The following is a 27257-nucleotide window of genomic DNA, read 5'->3' on the forward strand; positions in this document are numbered from 1 at the left end:
GTAGGAGGCCTGCGATTTCCTCTCGCCCACATACCGTTGCAGTTGACACCGGATAGACTGCGATGGGGAGAGTTCCATTCACGAAATCCCTACCACGTTTGTCAGGATCTGCAACCTCTGTTCGTCGCGCACCTCCACCTCGAAATCGAACCTGTTAGGCCCGGTATTGTTGCCGGGTTTGTAGTCATACCACGGCACAGGAATCACTTGGCCCTCCTCGTCCACTTTCTTCCTCACGCTGCATAGCCACATCAACATTGAGATCTCGATGAACAGCGACCGCTCTGCGAGCACAAGCCCGGGACAAATCCTTCGACCAAATCCGAAGGCAGGAAAGCGCTTGAGATTCGGGTACTGGGTCAGAGGTTCTTGGTAGGTTGGATAATTTGGGTTTAGCCATCGTTCCGGGTTGAAGGCCTCGGCGTCGGGGTACGTGGCTTCATTCTTAAACATGGCGTATTGGTTTGCGTGGACAGTAGCGCCTTCCGGGATGAAGAAGCCATTATAAGTATCGTCTTTCGTGGCGCGATGAGGAATACCTGATCAATAGGAATCGTTGGCTTCTGCCTACGTAAGGCTGGACAGGCATTGCCACATACCTCCGGGAACAACGGGTCTCCATCTGATTGTTTCCTTCATCACCGCACGTACGGTTGGTAGATCAGGCCAGTCATCGAACGAAGGCAGTCGATCTCCCACAACGCGATCGATTTCGTCTTGGACCTTCTTCTGCCAGTCAGGATAGTGCCACATAGCTAGACAGTAAGACTGCATGGCAGATGATGTAGTCCCAGAACCTCCTTCCAGCAGCGTCCCCATAACATAAGCGATCTCAAAATCACTCAAGTTCCAGGAACCCTTGTTGCTTACATATGCTTGGATCAAGGCCTGGGGTCTCTTGGCGTTGTCATTCTCGGAGCGGAAATGCTGTTGACCCTCGACGAGGAGATTGCGAAAGTAGGAATACTCAAATTCATGTAGCCGGTTTGCTTCTGCCTTGAATGGCGCCAGCCACGACGGTAGGTACTTGAGTAAAGGCATAAAATCCACTAAATAGGCACCAGGAGCGCCAGTTCGTTCGAGTGTGCGGACTATTGCAGCTATCTTGTCAAGATGTTCCTTTTCTTCCCATCTCGAGAGGGATTTGTTGTAGAGGACTCTGAGCGCCACTGTCGCTGAATAGCGCTCGAAGAGGTATTCATACTTGCTGACATCACTGACCAGGTCATACACTAGCCTTGCGGCCTGGTTTACCTGCACCGCACTCCACTGCTCAAGGGCGTTCGATGATAGCGTCGTCGATGAGAATTTGCGGCCGTTTTTCCAGTATTCATTTTGTGGACTGGATCCCAGATTGCCATATCTAGAGACAAGTTCGTGGAGCATGACGATCCGCGGGCGGTCTGAGTAGCAGGATCCCCTCAGGGCAAGCAAATCATTCGCAATCTCGACATCTGAGATGACGACGTGGGTCGTGCCCAAGATCTTGACTTGGAAAATAGGTCCGTATTTGTCCGACCAGTCCTTGAACTTGTGATACGAGAAAGTCTTTGGGAACTCTAGTATGCTGCCGATTATTGGATAGCCCTTGGGCCCCGGGAGATCTTTGAGGCCGCCAGGCGTCTTTCGTGCAGTGATGAAAAGGCGCAGCCGCCACATGCTGGCTGCAATTGCCAGGGCGGCAAGGACACACACGGAGAGCATTTTTGTTCCAAGCACTGGGACTCAAGATGCAGCCCACCACGTGAGCCGATGGTCAATCTTTGTCCGATACATCTTTCTTCACATTGCGTTGTTCCTGGTCATATTTATCCTGATACCCTGCGGCGACGAGGCTGCGAGGTCTCGGAGGCCGAAGCCTTGCAACTATGAAAGGTCACCGAGGGGTCAGACCCACATGTGGGCCTCCCCTCTCGGAAGCCCACTGGATTTGCTGGTTCGGGCTCTTGGCCCTCGGAGGGACCATATCGTCAGTTTCTTCTTACTTTAGTTCGGAGAGGAGGCTTAACAATATTGAAGCTTTGCACTCGGGCGGCTCTGGGGCACCCGTGGGGTAAAGGCGTCTCGCTGTGGAATTCTAGGGCTTAGTTCTTACCCAAATCTCGCCTGTTTCTGAATGACCGTTGCGAGACCACTCCCTCGTTCTTGCGGACGCAGTCAACAGCGGCATGCTCAATGTTACATCTGCCAGAGCCTTCGAAGAAAGCGGGTGCCTGCTCTCGATGCCGCGCAAGAAAAGCCAAGTGTTCGAGCAGCCGTATCGAGGATGACATGAGCTCTTGCTAACCGTTGACTCTGCAAGCAATGGAGTCCGGCCTTGCGAAAAGTGCCTTGTGCGTACCCTTGCTTCTTCTCCACGGATGCATAGGGCCGAGTCACGCTATTAGCAATGCAATGCCTTCTGCGAGTATATCGCCTCTCATAGGGGGAGGAAGCTCCGAGTATCGTATCATCACCAGGCCCTGGAGCGGCGGACGAGTGACCCCAGAGTCCTAGTACACTGCGGCACAGAAACGTCTTGGTCAAAAGATGCAACATCGACGTTGCGCCCTTTCCACCAAGCCGGCCTTAGCGTGAACGACTCTCTTTCACAGGCCTTCAACGTCCATGGTCTGGCGCCGTTCAGCAAACATCTTGGATCCAAGTCATCCAGCTCGATGTTCGCTTGCCACAACCAAAGCCCAACTGCAATGTCTCCCGCGATTTCCTTTGATTTAGTGGTCGGACCAGGGTCAGGGATGAATGGACCGACTCCACCGCTTCAAGCTATATGGAATGCCTCTCCAATGAATGAGGTGCCGCGGAATCGGACAAAAAGTAATGATCATTCAGACGAGGAAGAAAGTGTGCCAAGGCCTCAAGATGTAAGTCCATTAGTATCTGACTAGATCCATCAGTGTCTGATAACTCCACAGGTAAATTGGGAGCATCACGGTAGGCATGCAGTATCAAGCGAGTGCTAGCGGACTGAAGACCTAATGTCTGCGCAGGACTGGGTTCCTGGCTCTCTATCTGCTCTAAGTCTGCAATCTCTTGGGTGCCATAGAGAATAGGAGCTGCTAGGTTTGTTGATATTGCGAGGGAAGTGACATCCACCTGGACCCAGCGTCTCATCATAGACTCCAGCATGTTTTATCGAGTCCGTCCCCGGAACCAGACTCGATCATGGCATGGAATTTTGTCAACGGTGAAGCAGACAGCTCTTTCTAGAACTGAAGTTACTGATCACAGCAGCGTATTTCGAGGGGGTCGGACGAAATCATATACGGCGTGGTGTATCACCCTGACTTTGAGAGCAACCTACGGGCCTACTTCCGGGGCGAGTTAACATTATTGAATGACAGTGCTTGGCGGCCTTTGGGAAACACCGTTTACGCTTCAGGCTGCCGAATATATCTCGCCCAAACTTCCGAACTTAGCTTTCGAGACATCTAAAGACAGGCGTGGATGTAATTCCAGAACGCCTTGGCCGAGCTCACGAAAGTCCTCTTTACGGCTAATAGTCTTCTGAGCACCCGAGCTATTATGGCGATGGTGAGTCTATGCAGAAGGGGAGAAAGGGTCCTGAAATTACTTTGCAGACCTTCTTTGCTGGCGGCTTGGGTTGCCCGTCGCTCGAGTATCTACTCTATGCGAAGGCATTACGGCTAGCACAGGCAAAGGGTCTTCATCGCCAGCCAGCTCGAGACTGAAATATGTCGGAGAACAAAGTGCGGCATTGCAACTAGCTTTTTTTGGGCGGTTTATTGCTGTGAGAAGCACATCTACCAAAGATCGGGACGGCCTTCTGTAAGGATCAAGCTTCCCAGCAACTTCTTCGCGTTGTTCACGTACTAGCGGGCCATCTATGACGGCGACATCACATGTCACATCCCAGAGGATGTTTGTCCAGGGAGTACGATCGACGTCAGTGCCTTTGTTGCCCTCATCCACCAGGCTCAAATATCTTCCCAGGTGCTCAAACAGCTGCTTTCGGTCAAAGGACTGCGACAGAGCCCGGTCTTATTGCTCGAGATGGTCATGGACCTAGACAACCAACTTCGCGCCTGGAGAGACTCGCTTCCTAAAGAGCTCCAACCTGCAGATGGCCTCAAATCTTTTAGCCTCGCCTTTCCCTTCCTCATGCAGACCTTCTTTTGTCTTTGCAAGCTCAGCGGCTTTCTTCTCCTCCTCTTTCTTCTTCCCAACATTCTTCCAGCCCATACCCAAGCTCAGCACTGCGCCAACTGCCGCGAGGCCAACCAATAAATAGAACACATTGCGCAAACTCTCACTATATGCCCGCAAGACACCACCCAGTTCATCTGGACGGCCAACAGGAACGAGCGCTCTCACGGCTTCGGCGCTAGAACCGGCTCTTAGGGCTGCTTGCGGAGACACAGAAGGCGCGTAGCGCGGGAGAGTTGATTTTAGGGTTTGGGTAAATATCGTGTTGCTGATTACAACGGTGACGGAACTCCCAAAGTTCTGGAAGAAGATGAGGATGGCCATGTCGATGGGGATTTGAGAGGCCGGGATGGCGTTTTGGATTGCTACAAGGGCCTGTTAATGAAGTCAGTGGCTTGTCACTTGAGGTGGGACGTCGCGTATATGTTAGTGGCGAGATGAGGGAATGGTAATCGATTCGGGCGAAGAAACCAATGGATGGCCCAGGAGGAGAGGTACCATCTGCATGCCCGCTCCCCTTCCAATGCCCATCACGACCTGATACCCGATCCATTTCGCAGAAGTTGTTTTTGCGTCAAAGGTCGACACAAGGCCATTGCCAACCGCCGTCATGACACTAGAAAACAGCGCAAAGGGGAGATAGTATCCCAACCGAGCCGTACCGGCTCCAGAAATGATGACAAAGATAAGTTGGCTGATCATCGAAGGAAGGAGATAGACACCGCTCATTGTCGGCCCCTTGCCCTTGACGGCTTGAAAATACGTCGGAAGCCAGTTCGTTGCGATGGAGAGGCAGCAGATCAGGCAGATCCCAAACGCACAGCTCGCCCACACGATGCGTTGGCGGAGCAATCTACCTGGAAGTATCGCTTTGTCGCCTTGCCTGTGTTCCCAAGCAAAGAAGGTCAGTGCGAGAACGCCAGCGCCAACGAACACCCCAATGACCTTGGCGCTAGACCATGCATCCGTATCAGCGGATCCGAATTGTAACGCAAGGAGGAACATGAGGGCGCTGGGAACGAATAACACAAATCCGATAAGGTCGAACTCTGGAGCGATTTTGCGGACCAATGTGAGTGAGCACCGCTCCTTGTTCGTCAGCTCCGGTATCTGAATGAATAACAGAAGGATTGCTGCAGCACCGCCAGCTGGGAGGTTGATGTAGAAGCCTGATCACACGATAGATTAGCGAAAATTAGCCTATGTTATGAGAATTGGGAAATCATTGGAAGAGACAAAGAGAATGGCAACCGAAGACTCCAGCCCGGCAAGTGGATGGATGAGGGTCGAAAATACGTACACCAACGCCAAGTTGCGTGTTGGGTGAGGGCACCTCCTATGATCGGGGCAGTTACAATACCCATTTGGGCGATTCCAAGAAGAATACCAGTGTAAACTGTTGGATCGGTCAGTGATCATTCGCAATTATCCATCATCTCTCAGGAGCCTCGAAGCTTCAAAAACACGTACCAGGTCTCTTGATCAACGGCACAGCACCGCCTATGATGGTCATCCCCCCATTCACTATGCCGGCCGCACCCAGTCCCGCGATCGCTCGTCCACCGATGAAGAGCGATGAGGAATTGGCCGTAGCGCAGATTAGAGAACCAAATTCAAAGAATGCAAAATATGTAAGAAACGTGTGCTTGTTGTTGAAGTACGTGTACAATTTCCCAGATATGAGTTGGAGCGTGGCGCTGGCGAGTTGATAGGCGCCAATGTCCCAGCCGACATCAGCCAGCGCGTTAAATTCAGTTGTGATTTCAGGTATGGCAGTACCGAGAATTGCGATATCGAGGAGGACGAGGAATACTACCAGGGTGAGGCTGCCGAGGACGATGAACAATCTGAGGCCGGTTATGTATTCTCTATCATCGGGCCCTGGTGTCTTAGCTATGGAGTCGTCCTTGACAGTGCCATCCAGTACAGCTGTTGGAGCCGATTTCTCCATGTCCGAGGTGGACGGCGTGGTGTTGGTTGCTATGATGGGACGAATCGGATAGGGGAGTTTGAATCGAAAAGGTAGAGAAATGAAGCATAAGCAGAACCAAGGAAAAGCAATGAGAACTGGACGAAGTGAAGCCATCAGTAGAGCGGAAAGTATACTGAGGACCTAAATTTGTTGCCATTGTCCTTTGTTATCCTGATCCTTTTGTTGTTTGATCTCCATGGTTACGAAGCATTTCGCGAAATCCGTGCCGATGCACGATAAACAGTAGTTGCGATCCACACCTGCCACCCACACGGATTTCGCTGAAATCCGATCGTCTCTGTAATCCAGATCTTTTTCCACTGACCAGGGACTTCTTGTGCCGCGAGACGAGCCACCTAAGTCGGAGTGTGGCGGTCGGTAGATATACCATCATTTGCAGCCCGTTAGTGCTCCAAGAGCGACTCCGCAAGCGGACAAAACTGGCGCGTCTCCGAGGAAATCAGATGGACGTGATTTTTAGCTTCATTGCGTAGCCAAACTGGTATATGGAACGCTGTGCTTTTGTTCGATGCGAGAGTCATACCGTCGGGCTCTGGTGGCCCGATTTTCCGCTGGCCGCTTATGACCTGATCCCGTAGTTATACTGCTTGCACTTGGAACTCAACATGCGCATTTCCCTCGTTTATCCTATGTGCGTTGCCGTCCGAGTAGATGTAGGAACGGAAAATCCGATGTGCTTCGTGCCTGTGACACAGGTTATTAACTCTGGACACCGCGTCACTTCGTTGTTCAAATCGAGTGTCCTGAGGTGACGTTGAGGCATAAAAAAACTGAAAGGGACGAAATGGAAATTCGGATTTTGTGCAAAAGTGTCTGTGCCGTTTCCATTGGTTTCTTAGCAGCTTGCTCCTTTTCGTATTCAAGACTTCGCTACTTTACCACTACCACAGTTCCAAACCATCACCCACACCACCACCGTTCCCAAATAACTTCTCAGTCTTTGGAGCCACCGGAGACCAGGGCGGTTCCGTCGCCAACTACGTCCTGGACGACAAAATGCTCAGCCAACAATATTCAGTCCGCGGCATCACGCGATCAGGCTCAAACCCCCAAGGCCCAGGCACTCTCGACACTTACAGACGGCACTCACACCCTCTTCTTCCCACAAACACGCCGGCCGGCGCTCAGAGCCGGAAAAATGAAGTCGCCTTTTGCCTATCTTGGCGCCTATTCCTGTGCTGTGCCGTCGCCGTGCCTACTACCTGTAAATTGTGCCTAGCAACTAGCCCAACACCATGGTATCTTGGTGAATACTGTTGTGTGACAAATATCGCGTATCAAACCCCTTGCGCACAGAGCAACTTACGATACTGTAACGATGCACAGGGTAATAGGCACGGACCAAGTGATATCATGACTATTTGACCAGAACAGTAGCGTCATAAATAACGCGGCCAGGAAACGTTCGGGAATAACCCTCTAACAGAAATATAAAGCGCTGAAGGACAGGATAGACAGACATCTCTCAGGATAGACAAATGCTATCAACCATCTGGACAGTTCTCAGTGTCCCAATTGCACTGATATTTCCAGGCCCAGGGGATCACGGAAGGGAGCTGGTAGCTCATTCAGTTGAAAACATGTTCGGTGAAGACGTCGAAGATACGTTCGTACTTGCTCAGATATCCTGCTAAGTTGATATCATATCAGGGTAATTGTGAAGCTGAGAACTGTCACGTTGATGACTTAAATGGTTAACATTAGCTTATCCCCAGAGATGTCTGTCTATCTGTCCTTTCAACGAGTTGCTGTCTGTTTATATAGACATTTGGCCTGTGTGAAAAAGGCTGACACTGAATATCTCATATCGCCGTCGTCCATGGCGAGTTCGTCCTGCTGTAAATCGCGCTGGCGATCAAACTGCCGCATCAAACAGTCCTGATACTACACATGTCTCAGAGTAATGTATCATGTTAGATATGATATCAAGATCGGCAAGCATGAACGCATTGTTGGTTGCCCGTTGCATCTCTAGCTTGGTTGATTGCTGTTGTTTGAAGATTCCTTGCCGTCGCCATCGTAGGAATATTGGCTTTTAAGGGTCTCTTTACCCAAGTCAAAGAAGTTAGGGAAAGTGATTTCGATGTAGTCGCGGAAAGCTCGACGGGTTTTGGCGCGGTTTGTGGCCTTGAGCGGGACACCGTCGTTTGCATTGTTTCCCAAGAGATGGCTCTTACTTCTCGGTGACTGGGTAAGGAGTTGCTGGTTGATCGCCTCTGGACGAAGCTTCCAGCCGTTATCTCGTACAGGGACGAAAGCTGAATCAACTTCGATTGCATCATGCAGCTGCGCTGGTAGCTTTCATTGGAGAGACAATAAGTTACCAATCAGATGATTAATTCTGATTGTTGACAAATTTCTCTCTGCCGGAGGCGAAGAGATCGGCAAACCCCGAATCTGACGCGAAATGCAGCTCCTCCATCGTTTCTTGCCAGAGCCTCTCACGCATGCTCTGACCTTTCTGCGTATACATCAGACGAGGGTATCTGAAGTTTGTTCGTTAGGAGATTACTTTGCTGGTTTGGAAGAGTTTCTTCGAGACTTACGGTTTAATGGTCCAGTCACTAATGAAGCTTCCATGACGCTTCCGTCCCTCGGTTATCAGTGCGTGAATATAGACACTGGCTCCCGCTCCCACGGAGCGTCCAACAGTCTTCACGAAAAGTGGGATGAAGAAACGGGCCGCAAATCCGGGGTTCTTAACATCCTTTCCAAGGCCCGTCCCGGCCGTCATTCCCGGGTTGCACACGTTGATGAGAACATCATCCGGACTGATTTGCTCCGCCAACCGAGAAACGAACATCATCAGCAGCATTTTCGTGTCCATATACTGTTGGAACCTTGAATACCGTGCTGGATTGTCTAGTCGAGGGAGGATTAACCCTGACGATTCGAACTTGCTGAGGTACATTGTGTCTGATCCAACGATGGTGATAACTGGCGGCTTGCCTGCCTCGCACCCCTTCTTTTCTTTCATGATTGTGGTGAGAAGAGCACGAGAAGGACGGTTGAGAAATAGTTGGTCTGTAGTGTCATCTCATGGCCAGTCTTCTCGCTGCGCCTAAATGTGCTGATTTGCACTCCTGCGTTTAGAATCGCGAAGTCTAGGCGCTCCAAGTTCCTGCAGCGGTTTGCGAACGCGACGACGGAGTCGTAGTCTGCCATGTCCATAATCCAGACATCCATTACCGCGTTTGGGAATTCCTCGTTGAGCTTCCGGAAAGCATCATCTCCCATTGCTTGCGATCTTACAGCCAGGATAAGATGCGATAGTCCCAGCTGGAAAAGCTGCCTTGCCGCCTCAAAGCCGAGACCGCTGTTAGCGCCGGTAATGAGGCCAATCTTTCCTGATAGAGACACAGAGGACTGGAGGGGCTTTGGGCGGACGAAGAGCTGTTTGTAGAGAATTCTGCGGATGCTGCCTTCCCAAGCCACATTCTTCTCCAAACTGAGAGACATGGTTACCGCAGCCAATTCTCAAAATCTTTCAAAGGAAAACGAACGTGTCCTGGAGTGCGAGCACGCCGATTTAATACGTGGCCCAGGATACCTACTGGATCAATGATTAGCCTGCACAGTGGTCCGGCCCCGGGGCGAGGTATTATTTTCGTTGTGGTAGTGGCTATGACTTAAATCTCTTCCATGGAGTGGAGCACGCCTCCTGTAGCATACCAACGGGTTTCGTTGCAATAAACCAAAGCCGAAACCCGATCGCCAACGCCTACAAACCATTCTTGGAGCCTTGCTGGAATAGGAACGCCTAAACGAAAGGAGCGGTTCTTGAGGCCAATTTATCATTTAAGCCCCGCGCGAGATCAAGTAGGTCACGTTGTGATTGACAGGGTTGCTGAGACGTGTAAAGATGGCCACTAGCGTGTCCTGGTTAAAGTCACCCGAGTCACTGATGAAATCAAAACGCACAAATTATCAGAGAATGAGATGTTGAAGGTCCTTGTTTCTTTTCGACCTAAGAGGGCCAAGGAGGGTCTCTAAATAGTTTAGAAAGTGAAGAGGTTGGGCATGTCCTGCTAGCCTTTTTGACACAAATAAACGCGAGCAAGACTCTACATTCGAAGTAGCTGCCTTGTATCTAAGTTAATTCCTCGCTCTTCTCTATCTCGTCTTGGTCTGATCAACATGGTTTCCCTAACCGAAATCCAATCTTCCAATGCCCGCCTCCCTTCCCACCTCACCGCTGCTTTCGTAGGCGGTACTTCAGGCATAGGTCTCTAGCCTCAGCCACCTGTTTGCCGTTCACACCCCTCTGCGATCGCGTAAATGAAATACTACCCCGCGGCCAACACCACAATTCACTCGTTCGGCTTGATCGCTATTAAGAGGCTATTCTAGAAGCCGCGCCCTCTATTTCGTTAGCGTGATCCCCGTACGCATATATAATCGGGGGTGAGCATAGGGCGGCATCACCCTCGTCCCAAAGAGGGGTGGGCTGGATGTTGAACTACCTTGTCTTGGCATTTGGAGAAGCGAGGCTGCGCTAACGAGGCTGGGGCTACGTATCTCCTCAGTCAATGCTCAATTCTCAAAAGTAGGTCCCACAGAATCTTGGACATTCCACTGCACGCACCACGCCAACTTCCTACAATGCGTCTGCTCTCATTTCTTCCACAGGCGCTGCTCCTTTTCTCCACGCTGAGTTCAGCAGCGGCAGCAGCCTCCACATGGACATTCGCAGACGCCTCTCTCACCGTAACCAGTAAAGGCACCGCAGCTGGCAAGGATGGGGGGATTAAGGAGAAGTACGCTTTATCTAGTGACCTTGGCTTCATCAATTCTCTATACATATGCAGAAGAGCTCAAGTACTGACTGCTACCTTGTCACCCATCAACCAGACTCACTCCCTCCCAACCGCTCTCCAAACCCATCCCGCTCGGCTCCTCCGACACATTGAAGATCACCCTCGCAACGCAAGAGGGAAAGAGTGCCAAAAGACCGCATCAAGCATTTTTGCTACTGCAAGACCAAGAAGGGAAGCTGGACGTTTCATATCCGTTTAGTGTAAAGGAGTCGGGAAAAGCGAAGGTTGAATTGGTACGTTCAATTTTCTCAATGCCCAAGATGAAAAGCAAGAAAGAGAGCAGAGTCGGGAAACGATTACATGCGGCTTGAACACGGGCGCCTGCTCTATCCGCCATGCTTTGGGCTTGCACGGGCATCGTGGCTTGCTGCCTTCTCTTCCAGAGTCGGTCAATGGAGACCAGAAAGACCAACGTTGATGCGTGGACAGACACATAAAGATCTCCCCGTCCAATTTCTCACTTCCTCAACTTCGAGCAACACCTCAGGGCTCAGCGCATCCATCGTGATCGCCTCCTTCAGCACCACCCCGGGCTACAACTCCCCGGCCTTCATACTTGAAATCAAGACGGATCCGAACACCCCGTTACCACCAGCAGAGAAATCACTCCGATACGGCAAACTCCCGGAGATCCACCACATCTTCCGCTCTGACCCTAGATCTCCGCCCGTTGTTATAAGTCTGGTATTTTTGGCAGCCGTGGTGGGAACCCTACCATTGCTAGCAGGTGCTGTACGTTGTCCATATCCCATATCCCACGTCCTGCAGCCTACATTCTATATTCTATCTTCTCACACTCCATTCGCCTTCCTCCTCCGCAAATCCGCTTGGAAGAATCAACACTGACCTCTCCCTCGTTTGTATCTCCACAGTGGGTTGCCCTGGGCCTGAATCTCTCCTCCCTGCCCAAGGCCTTCTCCGCCTCGCCGATATCGCACGCCTGCTTCGCGTCGTCGATCGCGGGCATCGAATTCGTCTTCTTTCTGTACTACACGACCTGGAACCTGTTCCAGACGCTCCCTGTCCTCGGTGCGTTAGCCGTCGTCGCGTTCCTGAGTGGAAGTCGCGCTTTGACCGAGGTCCAGGAGCGGAGGCTGGCTGGTACCAGATGAGATGAGATGAGATGAGCACAGCTCCCTCGGCGAGTGGAGATTAGATCAATGGTGCGGACAAGAAGACGCAGGCTGGACGGAATGGCAATTGGAATGGACAAGGGGAAATAAATCTAAAGCGGTAAAGGAGACATTGAATCCAGGCGCAAGGGGGAGGTTCTCAGCCACGGGAAACCAAAAATCGCAATTACCCTCCAAGTTCAAAATCAAAATAAAAGTGAAAGCCAAGGTCCCATATCTTCATTGCAGGAGAAATGCTCCATCAAATATTACATTACTAAGTCGACTGGGTGTATGAGTGAATGAGGAGTGAGTGAGTGTACGATACAAGACCAGTAGCCTACCTAATCTGTAGTTAAGGCAGGAGAATTGCATCGATCAGACATCAGTGACATAATATCATGCCATGGATGAGTAAAAACCGCCATGAACTTACTTTACCCCGAATTTGGACGAGGGTTATGCCGCCCTGCACTCACCTTGGCTAGCGCCAACGTATTTGAAAGTCGCCCATATCTCACCAGTCGTACTGAAGGGCCTCAAGAGCTAGGGAAGCAGCGATCACATTTTTAATGTAATCCGCCTTCCGTTGAAAGAATACTCGGTACTCGGTTTCGAGCTGTGAAACTTTATTTTTGACGAGAATTCGTGGCCGCCAAGCCACTAAAACTACACTATCATACTAGCGTCCATCGTTTTACTATTGGAGCAATTGGAGCAAGTACTAGTGAATAGCGCTAGGATGGCGCTCAAAGTCTTATTTTTCTTGGAGAACGCGAGATGAACACGTTATAAAGGCAGCCTTAAACACGTAAAGCGCATAGTAGGAGGCATGGTAAGTGCCCAGGAGTAGGCGTGACGAGCGCCTAGGGATACCGTAGCGGCCCAAACCCATTTCTGTTGAGTGTACATCACATTTCACAGCCATCAGGCAGCTTCCGCTACATTGGAACTTCTCTGTTCTCATGGACTTTTTGTTGTCTGGGACTTTCTGTTCTCCAGGGCTTGTCGCCCTTGTCTTCCGTTACCCAGGACAATGCATGCCAAAGCGCTTCGGGTTTTCCTGTCGGTGATTGCTGGCATTCCAACCTTCGACACTTCGATGACCTTTTTCAGATGCACGCATCGTACATGATGTATTTCTCAACACCTCAACCTCATATTTCTGCACAGCCTCAGCCCAGGAACGATATGCTCTGTGTGAAGGATACCAGACAGTGACGCAGCCGGAGTATGCTGTGTCCCGAACCCGTCGTCACATGAGCTTGTCAGCGCACCAAGTATGTGCGCGCCCTTGATAATCAGGTCGAGGAGACCCGTCTACTCGACCCATGGCGGTGCGTCACCGATACGCTGCCGCTTGCGGCGCTTGCGGGAATTCAGACTAGGCCAATATCCTATCTATGAGGCGCTGTCATATACCTGGGGTTATGCTGGAGAGGGGAACAGTATATTCTCCTAGAGGGACATTGTTTGGTGCTCCAGCTGAACCTTTATAGCTTTTTTTTACGCCGTCTGTGAGCGCGAGAGCTCAGTGAGAACTTTATGGGTCGATGCCCTATGCATCTATTCCTACCGAACTGGAATGAAACGGGAATGACTCGAACAGCAACAGCGCCAGTGATTTCGTACAACAGCGATTTTGCTTAGATGCTGGGCAGAAACGGCCACCGCCAAATTCGGCTGGCGTTCGTTTCTGCCAGTTATACAATCAAACAAGATTCATTATTCTAGATATTTGACCTCGTCGTCGCCGTTTTTATATTGTAACGGAGCACTTATGGGCTTGGCATGCACACGCAACAACGCACAGGGGCCTATCAGGCAGGTCGGAAATCAAGAATGCCTTTCTGGTCGGCGCTGGCAAGACAACACCGCCTCCAAAACCACCCACAGAGGCGCAGCGGCAAGGGCGAAACGTGCCTAGCAAGGCGGCGGCGTTGAGAAGTGGAAAAGGACAAAAGAAAGGCTCAGGAATAGGTAGGCGGTATCAGAGACTTATTGAATACTCTGTTGAAACTGTAAAGAATGGCACACGGCCAGCACTGTAAACTGTTAAGCAATCTGACAGCGATGGCATACTCGCGCAGTCATTCTGTGACTGTTGTCGACTGTTTCTGTCCTTGTCTTGTTGTTGATGCCTGATTGCTCAATAGCCCCATTCTGCCTTAAAGCCTCTCGTCCACAGCCAAAACTAATGCTAGTCTTTTTGTCCTGACCTGTGAACAGCTCAATCGCCTTCCTGCCACCACCATGGCAGCACAACCCAGTCACTTCGCCTTGCAACACTATAGCGAATGGATGTCCAGCGAGTTTGGAAACCAAGCACTCAGGAACATATTTCTCTTCAGCCCTTCACGTAACGTATATTTTCCTAAAGGTTCCTGTCGTAGACAATGCCGCATTAGTCTAACAAACTCGTTTCCACATCTCAACATCCCAAGTTTTGTGAGCCTTAGCCCATTGTAACCGAGGTTTCATGTACTTAAGTACAAGAAGAGGCTTTTCCTGCAGGGTGCGACGTTGATACTACTCCTTTTTAAGTGCCACTGCCAGTGAGCATCGATAGGTCTAGATGTCTTCAAGTTGAGTGAGATTATTGTACGGGAGGCGTCAACGATAAGCATCAAGAGTTGCACGTCTTATGAGACGCCGTGTTTTGCTTGTCGTAAGTATCGGTTTACCTCCAAGAAGTTTTTGTGGAGGACAGACCCTAGAGCGAACACAATGCTGAACTGTTGAACAAGCAAGTCAAAGTTCTCGGGCAATCTATGAGAGGTTCCATTTTGCCATATTATACAGAGTAAGGACCTGGGTATGTTCTCTCTCCGTGAGGCGTTGGCTGCGCGGTCAGTCTGGATCCGTGTATGGGAGGACAGGTAGGTAGGAGGATGAGAAGGCAACGTGTGCACTGTGTCAATTGTTTTGATAGGGTGTGTCAGCCCGTACATGATACCCCCCCTTGTACCTAATGTACTAAGACCCGTACTAGGGGAACAGGTTTCATGCAATGTTTATACAGAACAATAAGATTTGGATACTGTAACATTGTACAGAATAGCAGGTCACATGGTTCGTACAACTGGTCTGCCTATGTTATACAGAATAGGTACTTTTGGAGCGTTCCACACTCCCCAGATTTTTCCCGATGTTTTCCTAGACTAACTCCACCAACGCGTCATCTACTAAGTAAACTTCTGAAGCAGCTCGCCAACATCAAGACCATATCGGATGTGGGGTCGCCTTAGCTAGCCAAGGTTTTAAGGAGGGTTTGCTTTAAGCGAGACCCCGCAAGGGTTTCCGGGCTGACTTCCTTGATCCTCCAGACAACCTCCACACCGAAGACTATAGCTTCACAAACGCACGCGGTCCGCTCATTCTTCATGGCGGTTTCGTTGGACTTGAATAACAGCGATATTCCTGCTGCGATATCCACCGACTCGGGCTCCTTTACCGCCCTCTTTCCCGAGAGTGCACTTCCTGAGAATGGCGCAGCGCAACCTAAGCGGCGAATACGCGCATCTCGTGCCTGTGAAATGTGTCGATATCGCAAAACAAAAGTACGATGCCATCTATACCCTTCCTAGGACCATCTAGTGCATCGTGGTCTTCGCGACAGGAGGATTTAATGATAGGGATGCTGACCACCGAAATTGTTAAGTGCGATCAACAACATCCATGCTCGCACTGCGTATGTAAGTGCATCACCAGACACTGTGTCCGTGTTGTTGCGATCTAGCATGCTCATATTTGGTTCGAATAGCCTATTCTTTGAGATGCATCTACAGACCAGGGGATGCTCTGCGGCGTCGGAGATATCCAGGGGGAGAAGACTCCCACGACTCGACATCCACAAGGTGCGTGCGTCTGTGGGACCCCGGCACAGAGGCGATTGCGTTCTTGCGTTCTCTCCCAGCCAGGAGGTGGACCAGGCTCTCGATTGCAATGGGCTCTTTAAAGAATCTTATTCATGACATGAAGCAGAAATGGACGGCCACAGCTTCGTGAGATCCGACAACGCCGATCTGGAAAACGAACCTCTCCGGGTGGACACAGTGGAGGGGATCACAACGACAGGACTGGTCAAGTGTTATCGGCGCCGGCCGGGCAAGGGCGGTCGAGCAATATAGACAACAGCTCATTGGACAGGCATCCAGAAGTCTCGGAGGATGAAGAGGCTCTCGAGCAGCGCGTGCAAGAAGGTACGGGACATCCTGAGTGGGACACTATGCAATCAATCGCTAATGGGCCTTCACTGATAGGACAGGTCAGCAATGTCGGCACCCCCAGACTTTCTGGTGTCAATACGCATACCAGTGGAACCGAATTCTACGGCGGCTCATCGAACCTGGCGTTTCTGGCGAGATTGTTCTCAAAAGCTCGCAAACGTGTCTCCACGCTATCCCGTGGCGCGGTCCCGACAGGTGTGGCAAACAGTACTTCTTTCGCGCATGACACGACCAGCTCTGAGCTGCGCCACCTCAACGACAACAGGTCGTCTCTCGTTGACCTCATGTACAGTATTGACTATCACTCGCCTGTGGACCGAGCAACACGACCCACCAAAGGCACTGCCAGTACGCCGAATGCGACGGCGACAACCCCAAGCATCCGAACCAGCCATTCCAGCCCTGGGTTGCCCCTTGCCGCTGAATCATCGCTCCACATGCCTCCTCCGCGGCTCTCGGCCACGTATCGGTCTCCTACTGCCCCTGCACATGAGCCACTGAGAAGAAACTTTGAGATAGTCGTGGAAAAGACATTCATCGAAGCCTACTTTAACAATAAACATTACATCCACCCACTGCTTGTGGAGAAATCTTTCAGAGAGAGATGTGCCAGGATCATCTGGGCTGATCAGCCACCACCTCCGAACCTCGGCCGTCAGTCGCACTTTCTGGCCCTGTACTACGCTGTCGTGGCACTCGGAGCCATTAATAGCAGCGTCGAGCAGATTACATGTCTCCCACAATTCTACCGGGTGCGTAACGACGAGGACCTCTCGGCGCCACCTACGAAACGGTCTACCCTGGAGTGGGCCAGTCACTACTTTGGACAAGCGAAGCAGGCTTTGGGCGACACTATGGACATCTCCTCCCTGGAAACATGTCAGACGCTGTTTTTGATGGTCTGTTGCCAATGTCCCGGTCAACGCAGCCAACGCAAGATTCGCTAATCTCGCAGATGATAACAGACGGTTTTCTGCCAAAATGCGCTCAAGCCTCATGCGTGCTACATGTACAGTGGCCATGCTGTGCGCACCGCTATTGCAATCGGGCTGGCAAACAATGCTCGGAAGACATGTACAGAAGAAGGGAAACGCACATGGTGGTAGGTCTTGTTTTACGGGACAGTGCTTATTTATGGCACGTTGTGAAATTTTGCTAAATGGAACCGGACTTCAGGTGTATTTATTCACATGAAATGTAATGCCAACCGGCAAATACTTGGATGTGTGGCCGTGGTGCTGACGTGTGCGCACAGAGAGATGTGTTGCTCGTCCGGACGACTAGACTCCCTTATGCCTCCAGAGATGTATTCTTTGCCGATGCCCAAATGGACGGTGAGTAGCTGCCCGGTAGACAATTCAGGTTGCACAAAAGCTATCTGAGCTGATGCCGAACTAGTTGGAGGACAACGAGAGCCATGAGACCGCGATCATTCCGGTCATGGTAGATCTCTCCCGCATCCTCAAAAGGGTCTCTATGGATGTTTATTGCAACGCGAATGGCCGTTCAACGGGTGAGCTATCGCAGGTTAGCCTAGAATTGAATGAGGCCCTCGCAGTATGGAAAGCAAATCTGCCTGCATTTCTGAATCTCGACGTCCAGTTGCTCAACGATCCCCCTTGGGCTTACAAGCAGAAGCTGGTTTTGAAGATGCGTGAGTACACCCTTTTCTGTAGATCGTGCGCAAGAGCAGTTGCAGATATTAATCAAGGTCTGTCCACAGGTTTCTTCTATACCCACATCCTAATCAATCGACCGTTTTTAGTCGCCTCACATCCTAGTCATCTCAGATTGTCCTTCCCACAACACATAGACATCTGCCTAGATGCGGCACGAAAAATGATCCAGTTGATCCACAATGCGTTCATCAATCGAATGTATTTGCGCACTTGGTACGTATTTCAGGGACCTACCAAGGCCGTACCTGGCTGATTGTGATCCCAGGTGGTATTGTACAACGTATACTCTGTACGCGAGCATGATCGTCCTGTATCTCATTTTGGTGGATTGTTATCCCCCTGCCGTCAGTGTTGACGAGCTCATTGGCGATGTCGAAAAGAGTCTAGAAATCTTCGATGCAATGAAACAGGTGGTGGTCGCGCAGAGGTGTGCTGAGTTGACAAAAGAAATGCTCACGGTGGTCAAGAAACACCAGCAGGAAAAGCCCCAACAGCGGCAGAGCAACCATACTGGTGAGCAAAACCTGATCCCACCGGCACTACACCTAGCACCCAACGCTTCACTCGGCGATACAAATGACCCTTGGAACGATAATTATCTGGCAACTATTCTGAACCAATCTCTGCCCGGCTGGGTAAGTCAGACAGAGGCCCTCGCTCATCTGTACGATCCGAGCGTCCTAGAGGACTTTGCTCTCTCAGGAGGTGACAATATTGGCTCGATTGACGATGCGATGATTGATTTTCCTGCAGAGTCGTCGGACGACATCGAGCAGACTGGTCCCACCTGGGGTGTCTTTGAACCCTTTGAGAAGGGCGCGGCAGTGGCAGGGAATGAGGCAGCTGGCTGGATTTAGCTCCTGAAATTGGTTGGAAAAGTCTTACCTGTCGACTCTCAAAAGCAAAGGATAGGAGCTTTGCGGGGACTTGGATAGAGCCTTCACCTGTCATATGGCTGCCCTCTCAAAGTGAAGGGATCGAAAGGGTGTCAATTGTTGTGGTCTTTGTGTCTGGCCGTCATGATCAGCGATCCTGGTATCGCAGACACTTTGTTAGACGGGGAACACTTCGGAACCGCTGTGAGCTGGTCGTCATCTCCTCGCCTCTCCGTCGTACAGCTCTTCTGCTAAGCTCTCAAAAAGCGATGACCAATTGGCAATTCCACCGAAGTGGGGTGATGATTCCAACCCGCTATTCGGGACATTGCATGAAACAACCCGCAACGGATAAAACACCGGCATCGGATAAAGTATTTCAAGCTAAAGCCTTCGTCTAGCGCGAAATATGGGGCCTGGGCGTCCAGCACCAACTAACCCATAATAGTAGTCGAAACACAACGATCAAGGCTACAGTTTATCTATTATCTCTACCTCGTACGTGACAGGGGGTTAGCTTGCACATGGTACGATGGGAGATTGGGTGAGTCTTCCGTCGGATAACCACACTTGTAGCGGGCCTGTGGTCCTACCCCGGAATCCCCCCAAGAAAACCCCTAAGACTATAGAATCCCCAGTCTCCTGATCTCACATATATATATGTTGCTGTTCAGGAAAAAATTTTATGTCTTCAAGAAATTTCGATTCTTCCCCATCTGATCTGGTGAACCGTTTCGGTGCGTCTTCGTACGAACCTAGCCTGACACGCCTTGACCACTCAAAGCTCCTTTTCTTGTACAAAAAATTCGCTATCATGTCGCAGCAAGAGGCTGATATCGATGCGATCGAGGTGCATTACAGCGCAGCACCAGGCACCGAGATTCTCTACGATGTTGCAGAGGATGGAACTGGATCTAGTAAACTACACCGCCTCCAGCACGTCAAATCTAAATCTGGAGATGGTCATCTTCTCCTGGTACCACAGCCGTCTCTGACGGACCCGAATGATCCTTTGCGCTGGTCGACTACGAAAAAATGGACTACGTTTCTCAACGCCCTTGGTTTTTCTTTCATGGGCAGTGTGACGGGCCCTATCATGACAGGCTGTTAGATGAGTCCTATCGTATTGGCGGGCCTATTTACGACTGACGCGGATCAGGGATGGTAGAAGCAGCTGCGTTCTACAACACCTCTATCCAGAGAATGTCCTATACTGTTGGCGCAACCCTGATATGTCAAGGCTGTGCAACGGCTCTGTGGATGTAAGGATCCATTCCCCCGAACACAACATTTTTCTGAATACTAACTGCTGTGTCAAGGCCATTTGCCGTTAAATTCGGCCGTCGACCTGTCTACTTGTTCTCCAATCTGTTAATGGGTGTCGCCTGCATATGGTTGGCCAGCGCCAGCAAGACAACTTACACTTCGTTCCTCGTCGGTCGAGCTTTTCTAGGTGTGTTCGAAGCTCCTATGGAATCAATCGTCCCAAGTACCGTCACCGATATGTTCTTTCTACATGATCGAGGAGCTAAAGTCTCTTACTATGGACTTTCCGTCCTTGGAGGGAATGAACTTGGACCGATGCTTTCCGCACTGATCATCCAAAGCCTCGGAATGGCCTGGGCCTTCTATATTGTGGCAATCTTCATCTTTGCCAATTCTGTTACACAGTTCTTCTTCATGCCAGAAACAATGTACCTTGGCCCTCGCCCCTCGCTGGAGCTGCATGAAGACAAACCTGATGAAAAGGGACGCGCGTCGGCCCATATCGAAATTACCAACGCCGACGGTGCTCAAGTGCCGAAGAAGACATTTCTCCAGGAATTGTCATTTTGGGGTATCAACGATCATTCGGTGTCACTATGGCAAGCTTTTGCGAGACCGTTTGTTCTACTCGCATACCCGACGGTTGTGTGGTCCTGCTGCTGTTACGGGATGGCACTAAGTTGGAACGTCATACTGGCAACCACGAACGGACAGCTATTTTCACCACCGTACGTCTCGATCCCAATCCCTAATATTTTAACTGAATCTCTAATGCTTCTGACAGGCCTTACTCATTTAATGCGGCTGCACAGGGTCTTGTCTTTGGCGCACCGCTCATCGGTTCCCTCGTCGGCACCTACCTTTGCGGCCCCGTCGCTGATAGTATTGCCAATTACTTCACTCGCCGCAACCATGGTATCAGAGAGCCGGAAATGCGTCTTCCCACATGTATTATTGCCGCTATGTTGACCTTCGTCGGCGCTCTCATTTCAGCGTTGTGCTTCCACTACAAGACTCGCTGGATTGGCCCTGTCATGGGCTACGGTATTCTAAGCGCCGGTAGCCAGATGGGCTCTACCCTTGCCATGAGCTACGCCCTGGATTGTCATAAGGAACTAAGCGTTGAGCTGATGGTGACTATAGCCTCCTTAAAGAGTGCGGTGGCTTGGATATGGACCTGGGTCGTCAATGACTGGCTGAACAAGGACGGTCCATTGGTGGTGCTTTTGGTGGTGATGGCTATCAACATCGCGGTATATGCGTCATCGTTCTTGCTGTATCGCTATGGGAAAAGCATCCGGATGTGGCTTCACCACAAAAATTTCTTGGGGGCCTGTGGACTTGCCTGAAAAGCACTGCACGCGCAATCATCCATCAGCCGGGTCTCTGGAGGTAAAACTTTTGAATGGTGCTGCATTGGATTGTTAGTACAGGGGTTTTATCGTCCAGAGAGATGTTTGTTGGCAGCATGAAAGGCCTCAGCTATTAAGCCTTCAGTGAGTCTTAAGCTAGACCAAGGATATCCGCATCCTCTGGAGGTAGTTGAGAATGGAAAAATATGTGCTCTGCTAAGTTGGTGCAATTCTACGGAGAAAAAAAAACTCTTCTTACGGACAGCCTGAAATCTCTCCTGACTTGTGAGTTCCTTCAAATGCTAATTATAGGGTGCTACATAAAGCGCGGTCCGGCATCGTCGTGCCCCACATCCACAGAACCAATCCTGCAGTTATAATATCACAAATTTCAGTCTGGTGCATAGAAAGGGGCTCCGGACGACTGTAACGACTGTGAAAGCCATTTAACTATCAAAAAACCATGCAAGCTGGGATTTCTCAATCTATTCAACCAGAATAAGGGCCAGTCCCAACCCTTTACGGCATTCCTCCAAGCTCTCTTCTTGCATCTTCTCGTATAGGCTAATAGGTTCTTGAATTTTGGCTCCTAGACTTTCTTCAAGCAGAAGGCGATTACCTTGGGAGTTCTGAATTTCCTTGTTGGAGAAGCCCCTGAGATTGGAAGTGAAGATGCCTGCTGCCGAGATTGGGAGAAAGTCCTCGTAAACAATAGGTTCGTACTCCACAATGCCTTCCTCCAACAGATCAGACAGTTTTTGCGTGTCTTTGTACTCTGTTGTGGATGGCCTCTTTCCTGTCAGCCGATATTCGAAGAACACGAGTCCTTGCGTATGTAGCTCCAGCCAAGTATCCGGGTACTCGGTAAACACGACGCGAAGAATGTGCTGATATTCTTCTTCGTTGGCCTTCTTCTGTTTGGCGAGGGCATTGGTCTTGGCCAACAATGAGTCGTAGAGTTCGCGACCTTTGTCTGTAACCGCCGCCCCCCGCTGCTCGACTTCACCGAATCGAGCAGTGTGGTAGTCGTCCCTAGCGTTACCACCACTATCAATAAACCATACTTGCTCTTCAAGTGCTTTGAAACTCGTCTGCCTCAGCAAGACGCCACAGTTCCGCCGTGGCGGTCCCTCAATTCTCTCTTTGGCAGGCATATCTCTTCGTATCATAATCTCTTGGACCATGTCGATATCCAGAGTCCGTGGGGTCAGGTGGTTGATATGCGCGCTCGGGAAGCTGACAATGTCTGCGATCATGGGATGTACTGCATTCATCTCCGTATATGTTTCGTGTGACACGGTGGCGGTCGAGTGCCATCGAAAGACTTTCATGGCCTCCGTAAGCAGCTCGTCCTGGTCGTCTACCAATAGGCCGTGAAACTCGGCTTTCTTGAGCAGTTCCAGAAGTCGATCTGAAAATATGTTCCGTCTAGAAAGTGTCTTCTCGGCCAAGATCCGCGTACTTTGAGGGAGCAAATCTAATCTCAGGAGGCTAGTAAAGACCCGGAAAGGGTTGTTGGCCAATGCAGAGCTTGTTAGCGGGCGGAAGGCCGTCGCGTGCAATGGGAACCCGACGACACTGAGGTCGTAATAACCCACTGGATGCATGTTGAAAAGAGCAAAAAGCCTGGCTATTGTTCTGAGTTCTTGGGCAGTCCCCAGTCGAATCGCCCCGTGTCTTTCGATGCGGTGCCTGGAGGGTAGCTTTTCCCTGGACACCTGCCAGCGTAAGCATATTTGTCGAGCTTCTGCCTATCATTAGTTTCTATACCTTGTCATCTACCTCTGCAACAATGGAGAGCAGGTCCGCGTAAAGAGGGACCTCTTTCTTGTACATGTCCGACATTGCTTGTGAAAATCTGGTCCGAAGATGGTCCGCATCTGGTACCAGTTGGTGTACACTCATGGGCTCCATTTTGCTTTTCGTGGTTTCCCTTGGATGGTGGTTGGAGAAGACCGGTTCTTATCACAGACTCCATGGAACCACATGTTCTCTGGAACATGATAGCCCTTAAGTCTCGGAATGCAAGCCATACTGCATTGCGTGAGGGAGTTTCGAAGCGAGGCCATCCTGACGACCATTTGAGGCAAGTATGCCAATCGAACGCACGTGATGTCAAGACAGCGCACAGAGCAAAGATATGTCCGTCGGATACGGAATAAAGAACGTTCCAAAGCCGCCGCGCAAGGTCGCCAGGTATGACCCCTTTCTCGGTCTCAGCCATCCGTACATCCTTAGTGAAAAGACTTTGCGTCACGATTGACCGAGGACTTCCGTTGACAGGAGAGCTGCAGAGCCGAGATTATGTTCATCTTACCCAGTGGATGCACGCTATCATTCTACAGGAGCATTCCTGGAGGCAGTTTGCAAATGCTTGTAATGTTGCAAAGCTCACCTCTTTTGGTTTTCGCGTTCCGCATTTGCATATTGAGATGCTGTTTCTCTCTATTTAGCTGCTGACATAGTCCATTTATCATAAGTTGAAGTTCCTCGCATATTGCTAGATAAAAAGCTGTATGAGCCAAAAAATTAACAAGGACGGGCATGAGATGAAATTTGAGAATATTTTGGCTTCAGTTCAATTTTATCGGAGCGGATCAGTTGAATATGGAAAATGCAGCTTCCCTGCGGACAGCCTAATACGAATTTTCATAGCATGCATGATATTCTTCAAAACGTCTCTGCCATTCAGTCATGCAATTTTGCGGGGGAGAGAATCCTCCTTCTCCGTGAGGACAAAGTCAAACTCCAGCAACCAGAACCCCTCTCGTTCCTTTTCGCCGATTTTCTTCTTGAAAGTCTTCAGTCTATATTGCCGGGCCAAATCTGGATCCTCTGTAAAGGTGTAATCGACCATCAAGCTGGACTTAACGCCAAAGACAGTGTCACTCTCAATATATTTGCTGTCTCTCGAATACAACGCCGTAATCAGAGTGTTATAATCTGGATGCGAAATCATGAAATGCTAGTCAGAGGTCAGTGTCAGCAACTGTGATGAACAGGATATTTGTCGTCGAGCGTACCATATGAGCAGGTCGATACCAGTGTCGATTCAGTGTGCGTAGCAATTCGCCCACGGGACCATCGTTAGAGATCGGATATGGGATCGGCCTCACACAGGTAAAAGCATATCTGCCCTTGTCGTCCGTGTACAGCTTGCCACGGCAATCCGGGCCTTCCTTTTCGGCATATTCTAGGTCATAGACCCCGTGGCCGTCAGTCGCCCAGGCGTCGAGAAGGGCCTTTTTCACAGGCACTCCATTGACGGAGCAGACCTGGCCTCTCACAAGAGTAGCTTCACCAAAGGTATCCTCTTTTACAATGGCCGAGCCATTTTCCACAACCTGTCCAACCTCGTCGTGGAAGGGTCCCAGAATCGACGACTCCGTGGCGCCCGGTTTATGCGGATACGAAATCGCATCAACGAGAGCTGATATGCCCAGAATATCGGAAAGAAGCACCATCTCGTGTCGCACATCGTCGGAAATTTGTCCCACCTAGATTCATGAAGTGTAAGCACAGGGTATAGACGCAAGCGATCTTAGGAAATCAGAAAGGAAAAGCTTTACCTTCGTCAAGAATTGCCAGGCCGTGGTCCATTCGTCGAATTTGAGGTCGACGTCTCTGATGAAGTCATGGGAGACTTGGATAAGCTTCGTGATAATAAACTGCAACCTAGGGTTGTCTTTGATGTCCGAGTTCACGGCGATGACGTTGGGCGTGATGTTCTCGATGGTAAGATCCCGGACTGGTGATGGCACATGCTCGGTGACAGGTTCCGCTTCCCACTTTCTACGCGTCTTCTCGCTCAGGTTGGCAGGGTTAGGGCCCTCGGCGCCGCTGGTGGGGTGTTCTTCTGTTGCATTGGAGCCCATGGCGGTCTTCAAAATGATCTGATATGGAAGTATGATGGAATAATAATGAAAGTTGGTGTCATTGCTCAAGCTCGAAAATACATCCTTCCATGCCACTCCAGATTCTATATAAACATTTGATGAGACGGAGGTGGCATCGTCTCTGCTGGGCCAGGCACATTCTCATTAGCTTCCTTCAAAGTCTGCTTTGCCATTGTTGAGGCGGACAAAGGCTGAGCTTCAAAGCTGACCAAGTGAGGAGTGAAAGACCCGTTAACATTTCCCTGTAAAGGCGCAATCTATTGGCAATCCTGATCCGTGTCGTTCGAAATGCATTATATCCGACGGAAGGTGGGTTTTACATCGGATGATGCTCTTGAGTGCAAGGTTGTACTTCCGGTGAATCCGAAGGACTTTTCGGCTAAGTCGTGATCTTAAGCTGTGTAGCCCGTTCAAGGGTTTTGACGAGCGAGCTGGTCAAGTTTGCGATGACACTAATCTCGCTAGAATCATTTACTTTTGGAGGAATCTGTACAATGGCTGGAAGGTCCGGTGGTGTGATCTATCTTGAAATTAACATTCTCGGGTCACTTCAAAAGCTGTTTCTCATACGCAAATGGCCGACTTTGACCAGGACTACATCGACTAGGTTGGCAAAATATGTCTCCCTCGACTACCATGGAAGCTGTCCGCTTTCATTCGACTGGGGACTCCAGTGTTCTTCAGCTTGAGAACAACGTTCCTATTCCACAGATTGCGGACAATGAAGTCCTGATTAAAGTGGAATATGCTGGAGTCAACTTCGTCGATACCTACCAGCGTAGCGGGCTGTATCCTATCAAGCTACCCGCCGTGGCGGGTCGAGAGGGAGCAGGAACCATTGTTGAAGTTGGTCGAGAGGTGCCTTTATCGTTTCACCTTGAGCTAGGAGATCGAGTGGCAGTCTTTGCACAAGGCACGTTGGCACAGTACGTTGCTGCCTCCGCAGAATCGATCTTGAAATTACCTTCTTCTGTGTCCACGCGCGTTGGGGCAGCAGTTATGCTCCAGGGGCTTACAGCGTGGACCATTGTACGAGATGCCCATGACGTCCAAAAGGGTCAAGTGATACTGGTCCAAGCAGCCGCCGGCGGCACTGGAGGGCTTATTGTACAAATGTGCAAACATTTGGGAGCCACCGTGATAGGAACGGTGTCAACTGCACAGAAGGCAGAGGTGGCCAAACAGCACGGCTGCGACCATGTCATCATATACAAAGAACGAGATGTTTTGACGGAAGTTTTGCGGCTTACTGACGGCAAGGGTTGTCACGCCGTGCTGAGCGGTATTGGTCAGTCCACGTTTGCGACCGATCTTGCTTCCACCCGAAGAAAGGGCACTCTTGTTTCTTATGGGAACAGCAGCGGACCCGTGGTCAGTTTCAAGATCCTGGAGCTCAGCAAGAAGAATATCAAACTGGTCCGCCCAACATTGGCGAATTATATCCAGGAAAGAGAAGAGTTTGTCGAAAGGACAAAGGAACTACTCGATCTGCTGAGCAGGAACATTGTCTCTGTGCCTATAGAAAAGGAGTACATGATCGACCAGGTTGGGCACGCTCAGGATGAGTTGACAGGGCAAAAGACAACTGGCAAATTAGTAGTAAAGATAGCTTCGTGAAGCAAATGCATTGGCTCGACCAGATGTTGACTTAATGCTTGCGGCCATAATTTAACAACACGAGTGAGAAGCGGGAGATACCGAGTAGCAATCATCGTTGTAGCTCGAGGGTGTTCGGAACACCCCAGCATCGAGTCCATCATGCTTAATCTCATGTCCCAGTTGTCAGGGTTGGTGGGTTCGCGGAAATCCCGTGGCTATCACTTCCTGGCGCTGTTGTGAACGGCATGTCCGATTAATATGATTGGGCCTTG

The 27257-nt window shown here is 50.4% G+C and overlaps 10 protein-coding genes across 10 annotated transcripts; 4 read left to right on the top strand and 6 right to left on the bottom strand.

Annotated features, from left to right (window-relative positions):
* Positions 1-78: 78 nt before the first annotated feature.
* Positions 79-1704, bottom strand: A1O5_06089 (uncharacterized protein; the record flags this gene model as incomplete). The annotated part of the gene is made up of 2 exons (XM_007746685.1): positions 79-539; positions 600-1704. The coding sequence occupies 2 exons, from the start codon at positions 1702-1704 to the stop codon at positions 79-81; spliced, it is 1566 nt and encodes a 521-aa protein (XP_007744875.1).
* A 2322-nt stretch (positions 1705-4026) lies between these two features.
* A1O5_06090 (uncharacterized protein) lies at positions 4027-6118 on the bottom strand (the record flags this gene model as incomplete). The annotated part of the gene is made up of 4 exons (XM_007746686.1): positions 4027-4542; positions 4666-5336; positions 5468-5563; positions 5638-6118. 4 exons carry the CDS (start codon positions 6116-6118, stop codon positions 4027-4029), a joined length of 1764 nt encoding a protein of 587 aa, XP_007744876.1.
* A 2377-nt stretch (positions 6119-8495) lies between these two features.
* Positions 8496-9071, bottom strand: A1O5_06091 (uncharacterized protein; the record flags this gene model as incomplete). The annotated part of the gene is made up of 2 exons (XM_007746687.1): positions 8496-8646; positions 8707-9071. 2 exons carry the CDS (start codon positions 9069-9071, stop codon positions 8496-8498), a joined length of 516 nt encoding a protein of 171 aa, XP_007744877.1.
* Positions 9072-9133: 62 nt separating this feature from the next.
* On the bottom strand, positions 9134-9619 carry A1O5_06092 (uncharacterized protein; the record flags this gene model as incomplete). Its single annotated transcript, XM_007746688.1, has 1 exon — positions 9134-9619. The coding sequence occupies one exon, from the start codon at positions 9617-9619 to the stop codon at positions 9134-9136; it is 486 nt and encodes a 161-aa protein (XP_007744878.1).
* Positions 9620-10762: 1143 nt separating this feature from the next.
* Positions 10763-12089, top strand: A1O5_06093 (uncharacterized protein; the record flags this gene model as incomplete). Its single annotated transcript, XM_007746689.1, has 4 exons — positions 10763-10917; positions 11012-11210; positions 11407-11709; positions 11850-12089. The coding sequence occupies 4 exons, from the start codon at positions 10763-10765 to the stop codon at positions 12087-12089; spliced, it is 897 nt and encodes a 298-aa protein (XP_007744879.1).
* A 4228-nt stretch (positions 12090-16317) lies between these two features.
* Positions 16318-18854, top strand: A1O5_06094 (uncharacterized protein; the record flags this gene model as incomplete). Its single annotated transcript, XM_007746690.1, has 7 exons — positions 16318-17217; positions 17284-17420; positions 17495-17515; positions 17574-17652; positions 17717-17972; positions 18042-18210; positions 18263-18854. The coding sequence occupies 7 exons, from the start codon at positions 16318-16320 to the stop codon at positions 18852-18854; spliced, it is 2154 nt and encodes a 717-aa protein (XP_007744880.1).
* Positions 18855-19686: 832 nt separating this feature from the next.
* Positions 19687-21487, top strand: A1O5_06095 (uncharacterized protein; the record flags this gene model as incomplete). Its single annotated transcript, XM_007746691.1, has 4 exons — positions 19687-19978; positions 20032-20134; positions 20192-20866; positions 20923-21487. The coding sequence occupies 4 exons, from the start codon at positions 19687-19689 to the stop codon at positions 21485-21487; spliced, it is 1635 nt and encodes a 544-aa protein (XP_007744881.1).
* A 488-nt stretch (positions 21488-21975) lies between these two features.
* A1O5_06096 (uncharacterized protein) lies at positions 21976-23404 on the bottom strand (the record flags this gene model as incomplete). Its single annotated transcript, XM_007746692.1, has 2 exons — positions 21976-23208; positions 23261-23404. The coding sequence occupies 2 exons, from the start codon at positions 23402-23404 to the stop codon at positions 21976-21978; spliced, it is 1377 nt and encodes a 458-aa protein (XP_007744882.1).
* Positions 23405-24182: 778 nt separating this feature from the next.
* A1O5_06097 (uncharacterized protein) lies at positions 24183-25365 on the bottom strand (the record flags this gene model as incomplete). The annotated part of the gene is made up of 3 exons (XM_007746693.1): positions 24183-24455; positions 24514-24987; positions 25060-25365. The coding sequence occupies 3 exons, from the start codon at positions 25363-25365 to the stop codon at positions 24183-24185; spliced, it is 1053 nt and encodes a 350-aa protein (XP_007744883.1).
* Positions 25366-26004: 639 nt separating this feature from the next.
* A1O5_06098 (NADPH2:quinone reductase) lies at positions 26005-27003 on the top strand (the record flags this gene model as incomplete). The annotated part of the gene is made up of 1 exon (XM_007746694.1): positions 26005-27003. One exon carries the CDS (start codon positions 26005-26007, stop codon positions 27001-27003), a length of 999 nt encoding a protein of 332 aa, XP_007744884.1.
* Positions 27004-27257: the final 254 nt, after the last annotated feature.

The sequence above is a fragment of the Cladophialophora psammophila genome (assembly GCF_000585535.1).
Source record: "Cladophialophora psammophila CBS 110553 chromosome Unknown aczJe-supercont1.8, whole genome shotgun sequence".
In the NCBI taxonomy this organism is placed as follows: Eukaryota; Fungi; Ascomycota; class Eurotiomycetes; order Chaetothyriales; family Herpotrichiellaceae; genus Cladophialophora; species Cladophialophora psammophila.